The following is a 19,902-nucleotide window of genomic DNA, read 5'->3' as shown; positions in this document are numbered from 1 at the left end:
TGGCCAGGCTGGTCTTGAACTCCTGGCCTCAAGTGACCCGCCAGCCTCCCAAAGTGCTGGGATTATAGGCATGGGCAACTGCGCTTGGCCATGCCAGCCATGAGTCAAGTGCTCAGTAGCTACACGTGGCTAGCGGCTGCCATCCTGGACAGCATAGGTTTATGATCTTGTTGGGGGCAGGGTCGGACATCTGGGAAAAACAGCCATGCTGACTGGATTTCAAGGAGGGCTTAGGAAGGAAGGCCTAGAGCACAGGTTGACTCTTTGCCTTATCTTGCCCAAGGCAGGTTATGTCTGTAGTTCAGATAAGTTCATTCCTGGGCTCCCTTCCCCATCACCACACACTCATGACAACCAGAGAACAGAGACTCTTCATTCAGCTCCCTGTTCATCCACCCAGGACATTGCTAAACTTTCCAGTGCAGAGGAGGAACTGATGCTCAGAAACCATCTGGGAGGGGAGCAGCTGCTGCATGCCTGAGGGAATGCCAGTGCTCAATGCCCTCAGCCGCACCTGCCCCGGCTCCATCCTGACCTTGGGGTATAATACAGATTTGGACAATGAATGCCATCACGCCCTTAGCATTCTCAACTCATCACAGCACTCTGCGCTGGCCCCTTGCCCTTTGACCTTAGTAGCATTTCCCAATTCAAAGTCACAGGTTTACTGGACTGGAAAAAAATCCCTTCAACCCGCTTTCTCTCTGTCATAGACTCAAAGGGTTGTTTTCAAACACCTGTGTGGGCAACGTCACACTATATTTCTTCAAGAATGGCTGTGACTGTGTACCTCCAGCCCTCTTTTGAGGCTGTCCAACCCATTAACATTTCTGACTGTTTACTATATGCCAAGCACACTGGGTGCCAGTGATACTAAGTTGTCCTAGAGGGGCTCAGAACCTGGTAGGGGGGCACAGACAAGCAAACAAGTGTGGCCATTGCTTCCTTAGAGGGAAGCTCCCAGGCTGGCTTCAGGACAGGCCAGGGGAGATCGCCTAGGAGGTGTCTTGAGACTTGCACAGGAAGAAACTGAGAAAGGAGGGCCCCAGGTGCACAGTCTACAAAGGCAAGTGCACCCTGGAGTAGTGATGCAGGCAGACAGGCTGATGAGGACCATTCAGAAACCATCAGGGGTCTCCGGAGGCCATAAGTGCAGTGAGCTAGGACTCAGGACTAGGATTGTCCCAACCCTGATGCTAACTCCAACTCTCACTAATTATGTGATTTGGACCCATGGCTTAATCTCTCTGTAAGACTTACCTGCTAAATAAAGCTAATGAGAGTAGCTACCTCATAGGGAGCATTAAATGATCGTGTGTATAAAGCATTTGGCACAGGACCTGGCTTATATTAAGTGCCCAATAAATGTTACTTATTATTATTAAGCGCTGAAGGAAAGCCATGAGAGAGCTGTGTCCTAGGAGCCAAAGAAAAAGAAATTTCCAAGAAGAAAGTGATGGTCCATAGAGTCAAATGATGCAGGCAAATCGAATGAGATAGGGATTGAAAATAATTAGCATTTTCTATTCCCCATGGTGTGATGTGTTCCCTAATTTCACCACTTACTGCACTATCTACAGGATTACCAATACTCCATGGATTAAGGTCTCCAGATTTGCAGTATGTGACAGGCAAGGCTGCCTAATTATCTGTCCCACCTCTGCCCACAACCAAGTCGCCCCAGCTTGACAGTGCCACCTGGTGGCCAGATCAGGAGAAAGCGTGGGTCAACATCTTTTTCACCTGAGAAGTGTTTCCTGTAGAACATCCATCTAGCTAGTTCACCTGTTCTCAAATTAAATGTGCAAAAGAGTCACCGGGTTTTATGTGAAATTCACAAATCTGTCAGGGTCCAGAATGCCGTGCTCATGTGACATATGGGGGATTTCCATAAATCACAGGTCTCAACTGTTGTTACAAACATATTTTGGTGAAGTGTTCTATATATAGCCTCACTACAGTAAAGCTTCCCTAACCACACACGTCTTGCCCATTGCAGTAAGACTAGACCACATTGCAGTTGCGTGTTTCTTCTATTCCCAGCACCCCACCCCTATTTTGACCCCCATTAGAATTAGCCTTTACGAGATTAGAATTAGAACTGTCTTATTCACTACTATATCTTCAACACCTAGCATGGAGCCTGGCACACACTATATGCTAAATAAACGTGTTGATTGGGGGAAATAAACACTGAGGTGTTTCTTAAAAATGCAAATTCCCTGTCTCTCCCTGCCCTTCTGGCTGATTATTAAGTCTAGGGTGATGCCAGACAATCTGCTCCAATAAACACCAGGTCAATGCAGGTGGTCCCTGAACCACACCTTGAGAAATACTATCAAAACAACAAAAGAATTGTGTACGGTCAAAAAAGTTTGCAAACACTGCATAGTATAATTTTCCCACTTCACCCCCTTGGGATCTGCAACGCATTTATCACATTAAAGTTTCTAGCAGGTGCTATAAGAAAGAATTTGGTTTAACTCCACTTAAAGTTTTCCCAAATTTATTTAACCATAAGCCTCTTTTTCTTTTAGCACATCTGGAGGAACAAAGGTTCAGGGACCACCATTTGGGAAATGTTGCCATGGAGGGCTAGTGCGCAGTCCACACATCCTTTGCTCCTGACTTCCATGGAGGGCTGGTGCGCGCTCCACGCATCCTCTGCTCCCGTCTTCCATGGAGGGCTAGTGCGCACTCCGACGTCCTCCGCGCCTGTCTTCCATGGAGGGCTAGTGCACACTCCAGGCGTTCTCTCCTCCCATCTACCATGGAGGGCTAGTACACACTCCAGGCATTCTCTCCTCCCATCTACCATGGAGAGCTAGTACACACTCCAGGCGTTCTCTCCTCCCATCTACCATGGAGGGCTAGTGCACACTCCAGGCATTCTCTCCTCCCATCTACCATGGAGGGCTAGTGCACACTCCAGGCGTTCTCTCCTCCCATCTACCATGGAGGGCTAGTGCACACTCCAGGCGTTCTCTCCTCCCATCTACCATGGAGGGCTAGTACACACTCCAGGCGTTCTCTCCTCCCATCTACCATGGAGGGCTAGTACACACTCCAGGCGTTCTCTCCTCCCATCTACCATGGAGGGCTAGTGCACACTCCAGGCGTTCTCTCCTCCCATCTACCATGGAGGGCTAGTGCACACTCCAGGCGTTCTCTCCTCCCGTCTTCCATGGAGGGCTAGTGCGCACTCCAGGCGTTCTCTCCTCCCATCTACCATGGAGGGCTAGTACACACTCCAGGCATTCTCTGCTCCTGTCTACCACGGAGGGCTGGTGCGCACTCCATCGTCCTCTGCTCCCGTCTTTCATGAAGGGCTAGTGCGCACTCCGGTGTCCTCTGCTCCTGTCTTCCATAGAGGGCTAGTGCGCACTCCGGAGTCCTCTGCTCCTGTCTCCTATGGAGGAATAGTGCTCATTCCAGGCATTCTCTGTTCCTGACTTCCATGGAGGACTAGTGCACACTCCACGCGTCCCCTGCTCCCGTCTTCCATAGAGAGCTAGTGAGCACTCCACGCTTCCTCTGCTCCTGACTTCCACTACAGGCTCAGTCAATGTCATCTCCAGAGGAAACTCTTTTTGCAGTGTACACAGATTCTCACTAACCTTTATGAACCTTTCTCTTTTACTCTTCCCTTTCTCTTTCTTCCATTTGCAACACATAATAATCCTATTGGTGGCTATTCATAGCAAATATGCTTTAGAGCTGCTAAAGAGACATCTCTATCAAAAGGAAAAAAGAAAAAAAGAAAAAGTTTTAAATGAAAATATGAAGACTGAAGATCCAAGACCACTATTTTACCATTCCAGAGGCCTTCATACATAAAAACCACTTTCATTATTTCACTTGATTCTCACTTTATAAATGAAGAAAATGAGGCCCAGAGAAGGTAAGCCAGTTTACCCAAACTGGAATAGAAACCCAAGTCTTCAGACTCCTACCCCAGTGTTCCTTCTGCACACCAGGCATCGAGATCCAGGCCAATCTGATCTTGGCTCCTCAAAGACTGTTGAACTTGTAGACGCCCCTCCCTTGAGTTGGAAACTTATAGGACACAATCAAGGGTCTACCCATAAGCCTTTAAAGTGCCCAAATGTCTCCTTTATATGTCCCACAGCAAGCCTCATCTGCCTCCTTCTCCTTCTCTAATTAAACCTAATTTTCATCACTCACCAAAATAAAGAACTGTTTCCATTATATTTTGTTTCTTGTATTTAAATTACAGTACTGCAATACTATTGTCTTCTATTTTTCATTATACATACACTGCAACTCATCTATATTGTAGAGTAAACAGAGTTTTATGGGCTAACCTGAGAACCTACCTTCTTTATACAGCATTAGAATTGGAACTCAAATCATTTCACCCACAGAAACAGCCGACTGACGGAATTGGAGAAGTGAATTCATTTGCAAATTAGGAGCTGCCTGAAATCTCTCCCAGGGGTGCCCCCCTTCACCTTTCATCAGGCTGACGACCTCCATCCGCCTTTCCTCCCCAGCAGCCCAGTGCGCCGGGTCTGGGGATAAGAGTCCAATCTCACCAGGCAATCTCCTCAAGGTTGTTCCCAGTTATTTTTTGCGCATTTGTCCAGCAAGAACGCTGCCTAAGAAACCACCAAGTGCAGGCCCAATGCTAAGCTGGGCCTCACCGACTGACTCTCCAGACAGCATCACCCAGGAAAAGAGAAAAGTGGGGACCTAGCCCCCAGAACTCCCCTTTATAGAAGAGCGAAGTGGCGCTGAAATGAGAGGCTCCCTACAGGACAACACTGCCATCTCCTGGCCAGGCTGAATATAGCAAGCCTCTTGCACTAAGCTGCGGTCCCAACCGTATTGTATTAACATGAACTCCCTCCTGATCCCCTCCACCACCCTAGAGAAGCGCTTGAGGTAATGACTTAGAATTTTTTTTTTTTTTTTGAGACGGAGTTTCGCTCTTGTTGCCCAGGTTGGAGTGCAATGGCTCAATCTCGGCTCACTGCAACCTCCGCCTCCTGGGTTCAAGCATTCTCCTGCCTCAGCCTCCGGAGTAGCTGGGATTAGTGGAGGGCCTTTTCCATCAACTGGCTAAATTTCACCAAGAGTTTCTCGCTGTTATACTTGTTTTTCCTTCTGCCACGCCATCCCTTCATCTGCATGTCCCCTGTCCACATCTCTTCACACACCACACCTGGCCTTTTTCCTTCCTCGATCACAATTTCTGGAGGCATTTTCTATCTTTCTCCTCAGCTCCTTCAGCATTTCCTGGCTTTAATCATCTTTAAATCCCTGAGAATTCAAATTTTAAACGCAGAGCTTTTGATCTCCTTTGACAAACATAAACTCTGGGACCCTATTCCCAGAGGAAGCCACTGACAGGAACAACCAGCTCTAAGCTCTGACATGAAAGGACCCATCTCTTGCCCGTACCACCCATCCTCCTCAAAGCCCACCATTCCTTCTTCCTGGATATCTCACTAATCTAGATCCTCCTCCTCTTCTCCACCATTTCTGCCACAGGCCAAGGAAGTTATGACCGCTTGCCTGAACTATCACTATAGCACTCAACTTGCCTATGAGTCTCTATTCTTCCTCCAAAACTCCCCTCAACACCCCCAGCCCGTTGTCTATCCTATCACCAGACTGATATTTCCAAAATACACATCTGACCTTGTCACTTTCAGGTTTAAAAACCTGTGTGTTCCCCACTTTCCACATGCTTTCATCTGAGCAGTGGCTCTCAAGTGTGGTCTATGTTGGAATCCTTGGGGGCACTTTAGGAAGCTCAGGTGCACAGAACTCACCTGAGACCCACTGGAGCAGAGCCCGTGGAAGGGAGTGGAGCTTCTGTACCCATGGAGGCCCCCCCGCCACCTCCGACAGGTAGTGAGCGCTGAGAACCACAGTACTGGCCTGGCAAAGGAAGAATCCCCACTCATCTCATCAGCCTGGCTCCCCACCAAGCTCTCCTCACCCCAGTAAGAAACCACTTTGCCCCTCTCAGACATGCCACACTCCACACTTTCTCTTCCTTGCTGGCAAGTCCCCTGTACCCAATGGGCCCCACCCGCCTCAGGCCTCTGGTTTCTCCCCCTGGAACTCATCCTTCCAGACTTAAAGCTGACATCACATCCCTGTGAAGCTCTCTCCCTTGGCACCCCTGGCAGGATGAGTCACCCCGACTCTGCCCACAGTGTTCAGTCCACCTCCCTGTGGACTCACTCTCCCCAGTTTGTTTCCACGGCTGCCTCTGCCACCACTCCAAGAGCTGCTGGAGGACCTCATTTGTGTTCTGTTCATCACTGTCTTGCTCATGTCCTGCATAAAAGGCAACACTTTGGAAACTTTACCAAGACTTCTGTCTTTGCATCTACCCTAGTGTCTGGCTTGCAGCCTGTGCCTTCTATGAGAGCTTTTGTTTGCTTTAGTTTGTTCTAAAGGGTAGAAATCATCCCTGTAAGCTTCAAAACCTTGATGGCTCATAACCTGGTTCTAAGAAAATGCACTCTCTCTAAAAAGCAGGTCTATCCAGAAACCCATTCCACGGGCCCATATTCAGCCACCATATCGGAAGCTGTGAGCACTGGTCATGTTAAAATGAGGTTAGGCATGGAAGTTTCGAGTTGGAATGTTTCACTCAGTCAGACAAAGGCCCTTTGAAAATGAGTTTCTCTCAACTTCCTTCCTGGTCCCCAGTAGAACCTTTGAAGGGTCAGCTGAGGTTTTCTTCACCCGCTCCTTTGTGCACCATGGGTCCTACAGGCAAAAGAATGTAAGAAATAGCTCCTGTTTCCCAAAAGTCCTCCTCTTGGCCAGTGGTGGAGAAACCCCGGGGTCAATGAACACAAGGGTGTGCATTTTGTAATTTGCTACCATCGCAGACTCCTCCAGAGCAAAAGGACCACCGGTGGCTCCCCCACACCAGAGCTATTCAGAGTGGACACCACTCCAGCAGCAGCCCTCGACCCAGACCTACTTAACCAGAGTGTCTGGGGAAGGGACCCCGTGATCCCTGTGTTAACAAGCATGTTCAAAGTCGAGAAGCATTGCCAACAACCACCATCCTTGGCTCAAAGTCAATCTCTGGGATTTGATCCATTTTGCAAAGGAGGCACTTGTCTAAAAACCCTGGACCACTGTGATGAGCCCAAAGCTTCAGAATCACAAAGTTGAGTACCCTACATGCAAACAGGGTCACGGAACAGCAGAAGGGAATTCCAGCCAGGTGCGGCGGCTAGCACCCGTAGTCCCAGCTACTTCCCAAGTCAAGGCTGGAGGATCATTTGAAGCCAGGAGTTCAAGACCAGCCTGGGCAATATAGCGAGAGCTTGCTATATATCTATAGAGGATATAGATATAGATAGATATAGATATAGATATAGATATAGATATAGATATAGATATAGATGTATAGTTGGGCATGGTGGCACTCGCCTGCAGTCCCAGCTACTCGGGAGGCTGAGACAGGAGGATTGCTTGAGTCCAGGAGTTCAAGGTTACAATGAGCTGTGATCACACCACTGCACTCGCCTTTTTTTATTCCCTTTATACTTCCCCACAACACTAGAAATTAAAAGGGAGAGCTTTACACTGTTTTCCTCACACAGCCTGGGTGACAATGAGACTCCATTTCTATTAAATAAAACAACTAAAAAACTACAAAAATGTCTTTAAAAGAAGAGAATTTGAGAAGACTTGGAACTGGGAAGTTGTGCAGACAGACCTTTAAGACAGATGAGACCAGCCTGGGTAAGATAGCAAGACTCCATCTCTACAAAAAAGTAAAAAATTAGCTGGGCACACTAGCATGTGCCTGTAGTCCCAGCTACTCAGGAGGCTGAGGCGGAAGGATTGCTGGAGCCCAGGAGTTCAAGGCTGCAGTGAGCCTTGATCATGTGAATATACAGCAGCCTGCATGACAGAGGGAGACCCCATTCAAAAAACAAAAAAAAGGCAGACAAGGAAATTAGCTCAGGCTCAGGCCCTGACAAAGCTAGATCAAGACTAGGAGAAATCTGGTCAATTTCTGTAAACATCTCCTCTTCAGAGAGGCTTCATAGTCCAACACCATGCAACACCTTCATTTTCTCATCCTACTTTTTCTTCCATGGCATTTCCCACTTCTTGTAACTACACATTTATTTGTTGTTTAATGTCAGCCTCCACCATGAGAATATTAGCACAAGGACAGGAATATGATGTTATGTCCTTGATTAACACCAATGCTTAGAATGGAACTTGGCACATAACAGGGCTTCATCTCTATTCGTTGAGTGAATGTAAACAAATGAATGAATGACAGCACACAAGCTCCACCAATACAAGGATAGTGTCTATCTTGCTCACTTCTGTTTCCCCAGGGTCCAGCACCCTGCCTGATACAAAGCAGACGAACACTTAATAAACTCTTGTTGAATCAATTAATAACATGCAGGCACATTTTTTCATCGTCAGCATCAACACTAAAACTGTATTTCACTGAGACCACTCATTATCAGAGCGAGCAGTTACCATGGCATTGCTCAATGTGTGTGTCTGGGGAAGGAAGGCACCAGAGGGGGATGCTGAAGACTTTACAGGTTGACAGAAATGGTTTCAGGAGTATGGTCTGACATTCACCCAGAGGTTCAAACCTGGAGACACCTAGGCAATAGACCACACCCTGGTCCTGGAGGGGTACAGCAGCTTTCCGGGCATTCGCCTTACTTCCCATTCACTCACTTCTGCATTCTAAATACCATTATTTCCCATCATGCAAATCAGAGTCCACAGCCAACCAAATTCCATTACAATGCACGAATTGTACCTTCACTTGCACGTAGGTTAAATTTAGAATTCAAGTGCACTTATGTGGGGGAAAATAACACATGGCAATTTTTTTTTTAAATCAAGTGGTTTATTATTTTTTTTCTTCAATAGGAATTTAAGTTACTTCATTGGTCACTGACTTTGCTACAGAAAACCCTCTAAAATGATAGAAAATAAGCAAAAAGGATCTGATCTTGCCAACTGTTCGATCAAACAGTAAGACTCACGGTGCTGAGCACTCCCACAAAACCCAGGGCTCCAATAGTGCGGGGCGGGGAAAAGAGGCAGTCTGAGGCCTGGTGGGCATGAACGGGAGTTGCAGAAGAGTCTCTGGGAGGAACCAATTATCAAGAGAGTCAAACTATTCAAAGTTGAAATGAGTGAGAATTTATTCACAACATATGCAGCTCTATGGACACAATTATGCAAATGACTGAAAAGAGGGCGCTTAAAAATAGCAGTAAGGCGGCAGCTTTGGTCTCCAGCATGCTGGATACAAGTCAGAACTTAGCTAAACGTGAGTCCATCTTAGCCCCTTTTATTCTCTTTATTCTTCCTCATAACACCAGAAATTAAAAGGGGGAGGTTCACACTGTTTTCCTAAAAACCCAATGGGAAAGGTGGTGACAAACATCCGGTTGTCTCAGCTCTAGCCCCTGGGTCATCAGAACCCCTCCACTGTGCTTCTTTCCAGAGAAAAGATTTGCATTAGCAGAGCTTTAAATACATAGATGTAAATTTCCAGAGATTTCCAATTGGTGAAGTGCTGGGTGATTCCTTCTCTTGCCCTAATCCAGTATATTTGTTGCTGAAGATAAGCTGAGAAACCTTGCCGTTCCAGTACTGTCTTTCCTACACATACTGTGCAACTACTATTTTGATTTTCAAGACCCTCATAAAGATGGGCAAAAATGCAGGTGAGAGGGAAGGAACCTCCATGGCTTGAAGCTTGGTGACATGATTTGTTATGTGGGCTATCTGAGCACTCCCAGACCCCAGTGACCACTACCCACCCCGCCCCAAGCTCTCACATCTGGTGGTGTCTCCTGCGAGGACTGCTCGCAGGCCCATCAGAACGTTCGCAGCCTTCCTCCCAGCGTCCGCTTCTTTCTGCCCAGGACAGGCTCCCTGCTGTAGACATGAGGGCGAATTTTCAACTCCACGTAAGGAATGGAGAATTCATGTCCTTTCCAAGGCTCCCAGTTCACCCCCTACGAAAAAAAAAAAAAAGCCACATCAAGAAGAGCCTCTTGGGGGGAGGGCATGGTGCGTTATGGTACAAAGGAATTCATTATTTACCAGTGAAACCACTCCCTCTCTGCTCAGGGGAGAGAAAGAGACAGGGGGTGATGAGAAGGGAGGGGAGGGCAGGATCCGGACACACGCGCCCTCTGCTGGGCAGCTGGGGTTAGACGGGCTGAGGACTTGGACGATTTGGAAGCTGGCAGTCTCTATGGTGGGAGCAAAGGGGTGTGAGCCCAGGAGCTGGGTGAGGCCAGAGCAGCCACAGAGACAACCCAGGGGTCAACCGGGCCGGCAATGGGCAAATTATCTTTGCTTCACTCTTTTTCTTTCCAAAAAATTAAAGGCAAAAATAAACATATTAATTGGCCAATTGTGTAAAATCATTTTCAATTTAGACTGTTTAGATATTAGCTCTGGGGTAACAAATAGCCTGCTGAAAACTAAATTTCATTTTATGTCTTTTGACTGGTGAGCGCAATAATATTTAATTCACTTAATAACCCTGCAACCTGGCCAATAAAAAGCCCAAGTGACCAATTTTATGTATTTTAATTTGTGAGGTAAATAATAAACAAGAAGCTAAATGCCTTGCAGACTGTGAAAAGTGCATTAATCAGATGAATGCCTTTTATTAGCAAATATGGGATGGTTCAGGGCATCCTGGCTGCTCATGTCCAATATTTGATCTCCTATCCCTGGCTTCCCTGAGTCAGCCCACACGCTGCCACCATGATTCATGGGCCCACCCTCCCCAGCTTCCCTGGGGGCGAATTTCTTCTTCCCTTTGAAAAATCACACAAAGATTGGGAGTCCCGCAGCCTGGTCAGGGCCAAAGTAATCAAAATGTACCTGGACTTTGGATGTGCTAATATTTACAGTAATATTGGTACAAGGTAAGTTCTGAAGAGGTGGCTTCCTGGAGGCTTAGCATCAGGGCTGCAGATGGGAAATTAGAAACCTAGGATGGGGACTCAGGGTTTGTGGAGGGGAGAGGATTACTGATGAGCAGAGACAAAGATGCAATTTTCAAGAAACTGTGAGGGAGTAGGTGGGAAGTGCCCCACAGCTGTCAAAGAGTCAGGATGATGCACTGGGGTGGAGGAGGCTTGAGAAATAGCGGGTGGGACAGTTTCAGAGCAATGTGGGAAGAGGAGCCCTCCTGGACCCCTGGGCCCTGGGCACATACTCCCACTGTGGAGAGACTGGTCTAGCTCAATATTCTGGGCAGGTTTTGGGTGAAGTGGATCCAAGAGTAGGTCTGACCTAAGACACAAAAGACTGTTTTCCTGGTGTTCAAAGTACTTGAGACAGCTTTTTTTTTTTTTTTTTTTGAGACAGGGTCTTGCTCTGCCATCCAGGCTGGAGTGCAGTGGCTTAATCATGGCTCACTGCAGTCTCAACCTCCCAGGCTCAAGTGATCTTCCTGCCTCAGCTTCCCTAGAGGCTGGGACTACAAGTGCACGCCATAATGCCCAGCTAATTTTTGTATATTTTGTAGAGACGGGGTTTCACAATGTTACCCAGGCTGGTCTCAAATTCCTGGGCACAAGCAATCAGCCCACCTCAGCCTCCCAGAGTGCTGGGATTACAAGCATGAACTACCATGCTCAGCCTAAAGAAATAGCTCTTGTTCAACTAGGAGAACAACTAGAAAGTAGACAGTGTTTGTTATAAACTGAATGTTTGTGTCTCTTCAAAATTCATGTAGTAAAGCCCTAATCACCCCCTACCAACATGATGGTATGTAGAGGGGGCCTCTGGGAGGTAATTAGGTTTACATGAGACCATGAGGTGGAGCCCTCATGATGGGACACATGCCCCTATATGAAGAAGAGATCAGAGCTCCTTTCTGTCTGCCATGTGAGGACGCACAGCCGCAGTCAGCCATCCACAAGCCAGCAAGGTCCACCACCAAGAACCAAATCTGCCAGCAGCCTGATCTTGGACTTCCCAGCCTCCAGACTGTGAGAAATAAATGTCTGCTGCTTGAGCCACCTGGTCTGTGTTATTTTGTTACAGCAGCCAGAGCTGACATTGTGTGAACTAGTGAAATGAGACAGTGTGTGGAGCACATCATCTGTCATTACATGGCAGTGGGCAGCCCAAGCTTTTCCCACACCTTCCCCTAGGCAAGTGTGCAGCACTGGCAATGCAAAACAAGCAGAGCCATGGCCATCAGGAAGGGAGGCCACGACCTCAAGGCCATGGAGTCTGGAGGAGAAGCTCTACTGCTTTGACTGGAAGCTTCAGAAGGAGAGGGGCTGCCAGACTGGCCTGGAGGGTGTCCATTTGGAAGCTGAATATGGGCATACCCTGGGACAGTAAAGACATTCACCTGTCACCTACCTCACTGTGCTTGGTCTCCCCATATCTGCCATTGGGGTTGGCCAAGTGGCAGTTCTTATACCACCAGCCACCATGATGCGTCAGGGCACAGTTGCTGAGTGCAATATCGTTGTCTCTGTCAAACGTTGTAAACTTCCATCCATTGTGGTAAGTAAGAGCATCCCCTGCAGGAGAGAAGAGACGGAGGCGAGCGCCCAGGGTTAGCCACCGAGGAGATGATCAAAAGAGGACCCAGCAGGAAGATCTCTAGGCATGAAAATGCCAAGGATGCAGCCAGTCATGTCACAGATAGTCACCGCTCTCTCAAAACAGCCCAAATGGGAACATGACACATGTGAACAGGCTGTCTTTTCTGGCCTGTACCCCAACTTCAGGCCTGTTTCTCCAACAGTTCTCATAGCGTTTTCACTGAAGCTCCACAGTCAGATCAAATATCCAAACATAACAACTCTCCCCAAGTCCCTGACCATGCCACACACAAGAGCACCACTCTCCACTCTCCCCACTCTGCCTTGGGTCCGCCCTTCTCCACACCACCCAGACCTGGAACCTGGAGCCATGTTTGACAATCCCTTCATACCCCTTCTCAAGCCCTCCCTCTGCAGGTCACTCACATACACCCCACATCTCTGCTCCCACGACACCCACCCTCGGCCTTCTCTCATCCTGGGTCTGTGTTAACAAAACAGCCTTCTCTCTGGCTTCTTGTCTGCCAGCCCCTCTGGAGTTTAGACGTCCATTTTCATCATCTCAGGCCTAACAGTCTACTTCATACCACATGGAGGTGAATTCCTCTTCCATGCCTTGCAGGCCCGTAGGTTGGCTGTGCCCTATGCACAATCTTGCATCCCACCATCTCCACCATGCACCCTCCACTGTGGACCAGCCTACCTTCCAGGGAATTTCTCTCTGCCCTCATCTGTCCAAATCCTAACCATCCCTTCAAAGCCTAGTTCAAGCCCCCTTCTAAGGAAGATTCTCCTTACTGGTCCTCCCATGCACCCTCCTAACACACATGCGTGCACACACACACACACACACTCCTACACACAAACACCCCTGAACTTCCAGAGCCCTTCTGGGGACACACGTAAAATTCAGTCCTTCATTACATCCCATCTGGAAAACTGCTTTAATTATTTTGCTTGTGTATCTCCTGTTTCCCTATCATATTTGTCATCCTTTTACAAGCTTTCTTTTTCTGCTCATAAAAGGCAATAAGGGCCCATATCAATCACAAGCTTCATCAAGCTCTGTTCCTGCAATAAAGATTCTTACATTTATATTTCAGCTCTGAGTTTAGTGATCTTCACATGTGCATTCTCATTTCACTCTCACAGCAACCCTGTGAAGTGGGCAGGGCAGCTCTTGGTCCCATGAGGAAATAAATTCAAAAAGATTAGACTCTAGGAAATTATTAAGGTCCCACAGTCCACAAACAGCAGAGCTGGGACTCAAATCTCTGTCCTGAGATTCCAAGTCCAGCGTTCTTTCTGAGACACCAATCCATCTATGGCTTCCTTATTTGAATGGGGGGCTTCTTGAACGCTAGCAAGAGAGAGCCATCTATCAATGGCTCTTCAAGTGGGGTTCCCAGACCAGCAGCGTCCACATCCCCTGGGAACTTGTTAGAAATGCAAATTGGCCAGGCACGGTGGCTCACACCTGTAATCCCAGCACTTTGGGAGGCCAAGGCAGTCAGATCATGAGGTCAGGAGTTCAAGACCAGCCTGGCCAATATAGTGAAACCCTGTTTCTACTGAAAATACAAAAATTAGCCGGGCATGGTGGCGCACACCTGTAGTCCCAGCTACTCTGGAGGCTGAGGCAGAAGAATTGCTTGAATCCGGGAGGTGGAGGTTGCAGTGAGCCAAGATCGTGCCACTGCACTCCAGGCTGGGTGACAGAGTGAGACTCCATCTCAAAAAAAAAAAAAAAAAAAAGAAAAGAAAAGAACAGAAAAAAGAAATGCAAATTATTTGGCCCCAGCCCAGACCTACAGAACCGGAAACTACAGGGTGGGCCCCGACAATCTATGCCTTGACAAGCCCTTCTGATGATCTGACGCAGGCTACAGTGTGAGAACCTCTAGTCTACAACTTCACTCATTTGTTTTTTAGGGAACATTTACTGAACACCTGCTATGGAGCAGCACATGCTTGGCTCTGTGAACACAAAAATAAGGAGGTCCTTGGTCTCAAAAACGTTTTTGGAGTGGGTGGGGTGAATACGCAGAGTTGGTAGCATATGTTAAAAGGGAAGGTCCTAATTTGCCCCTCCAAGTCTGCAATCCCACCAGCAGCTCATTTATGCCTCACCCAGAAAAAGCAGGAGGATTCCGGGGCCACAGAGGCCACTTCCACGCAGACGCAGTAGACAGGTCTGTCTTCAGTAGTTTTCTCCAATCCAAGAAAGATATATTGTCATGCTAGTCATACATATTTCCTCCTCCCTCCAGACTTCGTACAGAAAGTTAACCACAGCTTGAAATACCGTGCAGCGTCTCCCTTAGTAACCTTCTTTAAATGAGCACAGCTTACCTAATTTACATAGAAGGTTCCCAGGGCTGCTTTCTAAGAATCTGTGCAGAGGCTCTCTTAAAGACATGTTTGTGATGATCTAAACCTGGGCACTGGGATAAAGAAAGGTAAAGCAGGTTTTCACCCAAATGTGGGAGGTCTTTTTCTGCAGACTGATTTTCTACCGTCTAGAAACTGAAGCCATCCTAATGTTCAGAGTGTAGAGAGTGAGAATGAGGACTGGAGGTGTTCATGGCAGGCCCATGAAAGGTCTGTGCCCAGACTCAGAGGGGATCAAGCTGGTCACCATCCATCTCATCAAAATGTCCCTCTGAGACCCACTCTCCCCGTCTAGGATTCACCAGGATGGGAAAGAATGCCCAGGCAGCTGCACCTTCAAAGATCAGGAGAAGCCATTAACATCACATCCCCTGTCAGTCACACACAGACACAGTACTGTGTGTCGGAACCTTGAATGTCTTTTATTTCAGGATTAGGAATGAATGATTACAAATGATTTGTGCCATTTCTAGCTTTCCCTTTCGTCCAGGTACCCATTAATTTTTTTTCTTTTTCAAGTGCCAGCATTTAAAAATCCATCCCTGGCCCCAACCCACTAAATGCTTCCAGAGCTCCCCAGTCACATTTCCAAGTGCCCCCAGGTTGGGATCCATCCCTGGTTGTGTCCCCACTGTGGCCCATGCAGGTGGGACTTGAAATCAGCTGTAAATAATTGGTTAGCCCTAGAATTCATTCGGCGCCATTCTGAATGCCTAGCTCTTTATGTTTTCATTATGATCTCTAAACAGATGAATCACATCTTAACGGTGGAGCTTATAAGATAGCCTCCCTGCCCCCACTAGAAGACTCAGAATCAGAAACTAAATTTACACATCATTACCTTGCTGGAATTTGCTGCATGAAGGGAAAATGGGCTTTCTGATATGACTTGAGTGGAAGTCAAAAGCTGAGGGCCCACCTGGACAGTCTGAGTAGGGAGCAAGCCTTAAGCCACACATTGCTGCCGGGCTGCAGGCATGCCAGTTCTAATCAGAGCTAAAATGAAGATAGAGGCTGGGGAGAGCTGGTGCACGCAGGGAGGTATCAAAATATTCACCTTCCATTTGAGTGCCATGTCCTCTAAACAGTGCCTCAGCATTCAAGACATGTGTAGCCAGGAGCTTTCTAAATTCTGAAACCCTCCACATGGACAAATTAGCATATTTAAGGAAGGCTAAAACTCTACTAACCCTACCATTGTAATTCAGAATTTAAAAGCGGGAATGATAGTACACATGGGAAGACTAGATCGCTGCCTAAATGCTGTGTGAAAGTCTCCTATTAAAAAATAAATTCTATTAAAAAATACATCCTCTACTGTCTGGCACTGTTGGCCTGAACAACCTTAGAACAGGAATTATCCCCTCATTGCAGTTAACATGCAAACAGAGTACCTGGGAGGAGAATTAAATAATTCCCCAAACATGTTGACTGCCTTTCAGTCTCTTTCCCATTGGCATCAGTTCATTTGCTGAATCATTTTAACACAGACTTCAGAAAAGGCAAATGGTAATGGCCAACAGAAAGGAAATGTGCGGCCTGGGAGGACAGGCCTGAGTGAGGTTCATGACCAGGAGGCCAGGGAGGGCACTGGGTTTCAGGGAGAGATGTGGGGCACAGAGGCCAAAGAAAAACACCCAACTTCATGTTGTGTCCAGGGAGGGTCCCACACATGGAGCTTATGTAGACTTCTTTAACCCGAGAAGGAAAGGCTGAGGCTAACGGATGGCCATGATCAAGAGCAGACAACAGGGTACTGGAAACCAAAGAAATGATCAGATGGACTCCATGTGGACTGAACAGGCCCAAGGGCTCTGGGACAGACTGGAATGTGTGTACTGTATTATACCAAAGGGTTGGAAGAACCTAGAATAAGCTGTCAGGCACATAGTCTGATCTCATGTAGAGATGGGGTGGGAGGATATGGGCAGTGTGCTTAGTCATACAAAATAGCATCTTTAAATCCCCTCTCATTCAGTTAATATCCTCGTGATCATATGAATGTCCATTTATGTTTCCCAACTGTATTATAACTGTCTTTTCCTATATCTGACTTTCATGTTTTATACAGTCATGCCCTGCATAAGAACATTTCGGTTAACAAGAGACTGCATATATGACAGTGGTCCCATAAGATCGCAATAAATCTAAAAATTACCTAGAGACATCACAGCTGTCGTAAGGTCACAAACCAATGCATCACTCATGTGTTTGTGGTGATTTGGTGTAAACAAACCTACCAGTCATACAAAAGTCTTGCACATACAATTACATACAGTAAATAATACTTGATAATGATAATAAACAATTATGTTACTGGTTTATGTGAATAATACTATCCTTTTTATTGTTATTTTAGAGTGTATGAGTACTTAACAAAAAAAAAAAATCCTGTAAAACAGCCTCAGGCAGGTCCTTTGGGACGTATTCCAGAAGAAGGTATTGTTATCACAGGAGATGACAGCTCCATGTGTGCCATTGCTCCTGAAGACCTTCCAGCGAGACAAGATGCGGAGGTGGAAGACAGTGATATTGATGATCCTGGCCCTGTGCAGGCCTAGGCTAATGTGTGTGTTTGTGTCTTAGTTTTTAACACAAAGGTTTAAAAAGTAAAAAATAAAAATAAAAAATGTTTAAATATAAAAAAACTTACAGAATATGGATCTAAAGAAAGAAAATATGTTTGTACAGCTGTACAATCTGCTTGTGTTTTAAGCGAAGTGTTACTCCAAAGGAGTCAAAAAAATTGAAAAAGATGTTTAAGTTTATAAAGTTACAATAAGATAAGGTAAATTTTTATTAATGAAGAAAGAACATTTGTAAATAAATTTAGTGTAGCCAAAGGGCAGTGTTTCTAAAGTCTACAGGAGTGTACAGTCATGTCCTGGGCCTTCACATTCGCTCACCACTCACTGACCTACCCAGAGCAACTTCCAGTCCTGCAAGCTCCATTCATAGTAAGTACCCTGTACAGGTTGGCCATTTTTTATCTTTTATACCATATTCTCACTGTGCCTTTTCTATGTTTACATATATTTAGATCCATAAGTACTTACCATGGTGTTACAATTGCCTACTATATTTAGTAACATGCCATACAGGTTTGTAGCCTAGTAGCAATAGGCTACACCATATAACTTGGTCTATAGGAGGCTCTGCCATCTAGGTTTGTGTAAGTGCATTCTATGATATTTGCACAATGATGAAATGCTTAACAATGCAGTCCTCAGAATGTATCCCTGTCGTTAAGCGACGCATGACTATGTTATACTTCAAGTGCATGTAGCACAGCCTGTCTCCAGCCCGTGGAGACCCAGGACTACTTAGGAAAGAAGTGACAGTATCCAAAGGCAGTGAGGATCTTCTAGCTGCAATGCTTTTTTTTTCAAGGATTGTCTTTTCCGTGAAATAATTCTTTGCATGCTTTTTCTCATCCAACTCCTACTCAGAATCCTGGAACAGTTTCCCCATGTCTGTAGCCCAAATGCCTCATACTCTGGTAGGTGCCTACCCCTCCCTCTTTGTCCCCTCCCATGTCACCATGTCACCAAACTCACCCTTTCATTCACCCCTATGGAACCTATTTGGGTCTCAGGGACTATTATGTAAGATACTAAACATCCATAAGATTATGTACATAGAAAACTCCTGCTAGCAATTTCATTTTTTAAACTCTCCTACTCTGTACCAGGCTCTGAGACAGGCACTGGGAAACAAGAACAAATGCAAAATTCATGTGACTATTTTTTAAATGAAATTATAAGATCTCAAAGAAGGTTTGCATTCACAGTTGGCCACTCCAGATCATGGCCCCAGACACTCAGAAGTTCTGTTCACAGTCTTCTGCCATCAGGGGTCCTTGAGTAGACAATCTTGAGAAGTCCAGTAAGGCTGTGAGATAAACTCCAGCATTCTTGCCTCCCCTCAGTCCCTACTCACCCTAAAGCCCCCAGGCCTGGAGAGCCCTCTCTTTCCTCCCACTTGAGTTTGCCCCTTTTTGCAGATCCAACTCCCTCCAGTTGCTTCATCCTCCATGTGCCCACCTTCTCCACACTCCTGTAACTGTCTATGTTTCTTACCCCTTATTTGACATTCTGCAAAAGTCACCTTCTATTTGTTTTCACCTATTTACATTTAAGTCTAAGGACAGAGACCGCCATGTCTTATACAGTCAGTCAATCTGGCTAGTAACACATTCCTATGTAAATACACCAAAGTCAAAAACATGCAAATGTCAAAACACAGGCTTACTTGTTAGGGTTTAAAAACCATAAATACAACTTTTAAAATATTAGTATTAAAACAATGACCACACCTCCCCCTCTTACACAATATATTTAATTTACTGGTATCATTCCAGCATTTCAGTCATGTTGCTTAATTTTGCTCTTTTCCTTCACAACCAAACACACCAGCAACTGATTTAGCTCCAATGAGCGGCTACTAGAGGCTAAAGGTTCCCTCACTTTCCACTGAACTTCTCATTTCTGTGTTGTCACAGTTGAATTAAATTAATGAGACCTATACTTCTTATTATTTGAATCAGCACTTTCCTTATTCTGTTTTTATAGCAAAGCGCCACCAAAAGCTCAAATAATAACACACACACACACACACACACACTACTGTGCAAAGATGACAGCCACACTGCTAAAGCCGAATGAAAGACTGACAAGCATCAAGAAATTGTTCAGGGCCAGGCGCGGTGGCTCACACCTGTAATCCCAGCACTTTGGGGGGCCGAGGCGGGTGGATCACGAGGTCAGGAGATCGAGACCATCCTGGCTAACACAGTGAAACCTCGTCTCTACTAAAAATACAAAAAAGTAGCTGGGCGTGGTGGTGGGCGCCTGTAGTCCCAGCTGCTCGGGAGGCTGAGGCAGGAGAATGGCATGAACCTGGGAGGCGGAGGTTGCAGTGAGCCGAGATC

At 46.4% G+C, this 19,902-nt stretch overlaps 1 protein-coding gene across 1 annotated transcript in view; it reads right to left on the bottom strand.

The window, feature by feature from the left end:
• Positions 1 to 9,166: 9,166 nt before the first annotated feature.
• TNN (tenascin N) overlaps positions 9,167 to 19,902 on the bottom strand; it is a 72,835-nt gene continuing 62,099 nt past the window's right edge. The window contains exons 18-19 of the mRNA XM_063627299.1: positions 12,394 to 12,557; positions 9,167 to 10,013 (exon numbers count right to left, since the gene is read on the bottom strand). Coding sequence (XP_063483369.1) covers positions 9,873 to 10,013; positions 12,394 to 12,557 — 305 coding nt within the window. The 3' untranslated portion in view covers positions 9,167 to 9,872. The remainder of the gene's footprint in view (positions 10,014 to 12,393; positions 12,558 to 19,902) is intronic.

Source organism: Symphalangus syndactylus, chromosome 12 (assembly GCF_028878055.3).
Source record: "Symphalangus syndactylus isolate Jambi chromosome 12, NHGRI_mSymSyn1-v2.1_pri, whole genome shotgun sequence".
NCBI lineage: Eukaryota > Metazoa > Chordata > Mammalia > Primates > Hylobatidae > Symphalangus > Symphalangus syndactylus.
The sequence above is the reverse complement of the archived record's forward strand: the minus strand, read 5'-3'. Positions and strand labels throughout refer to the sequence as shown.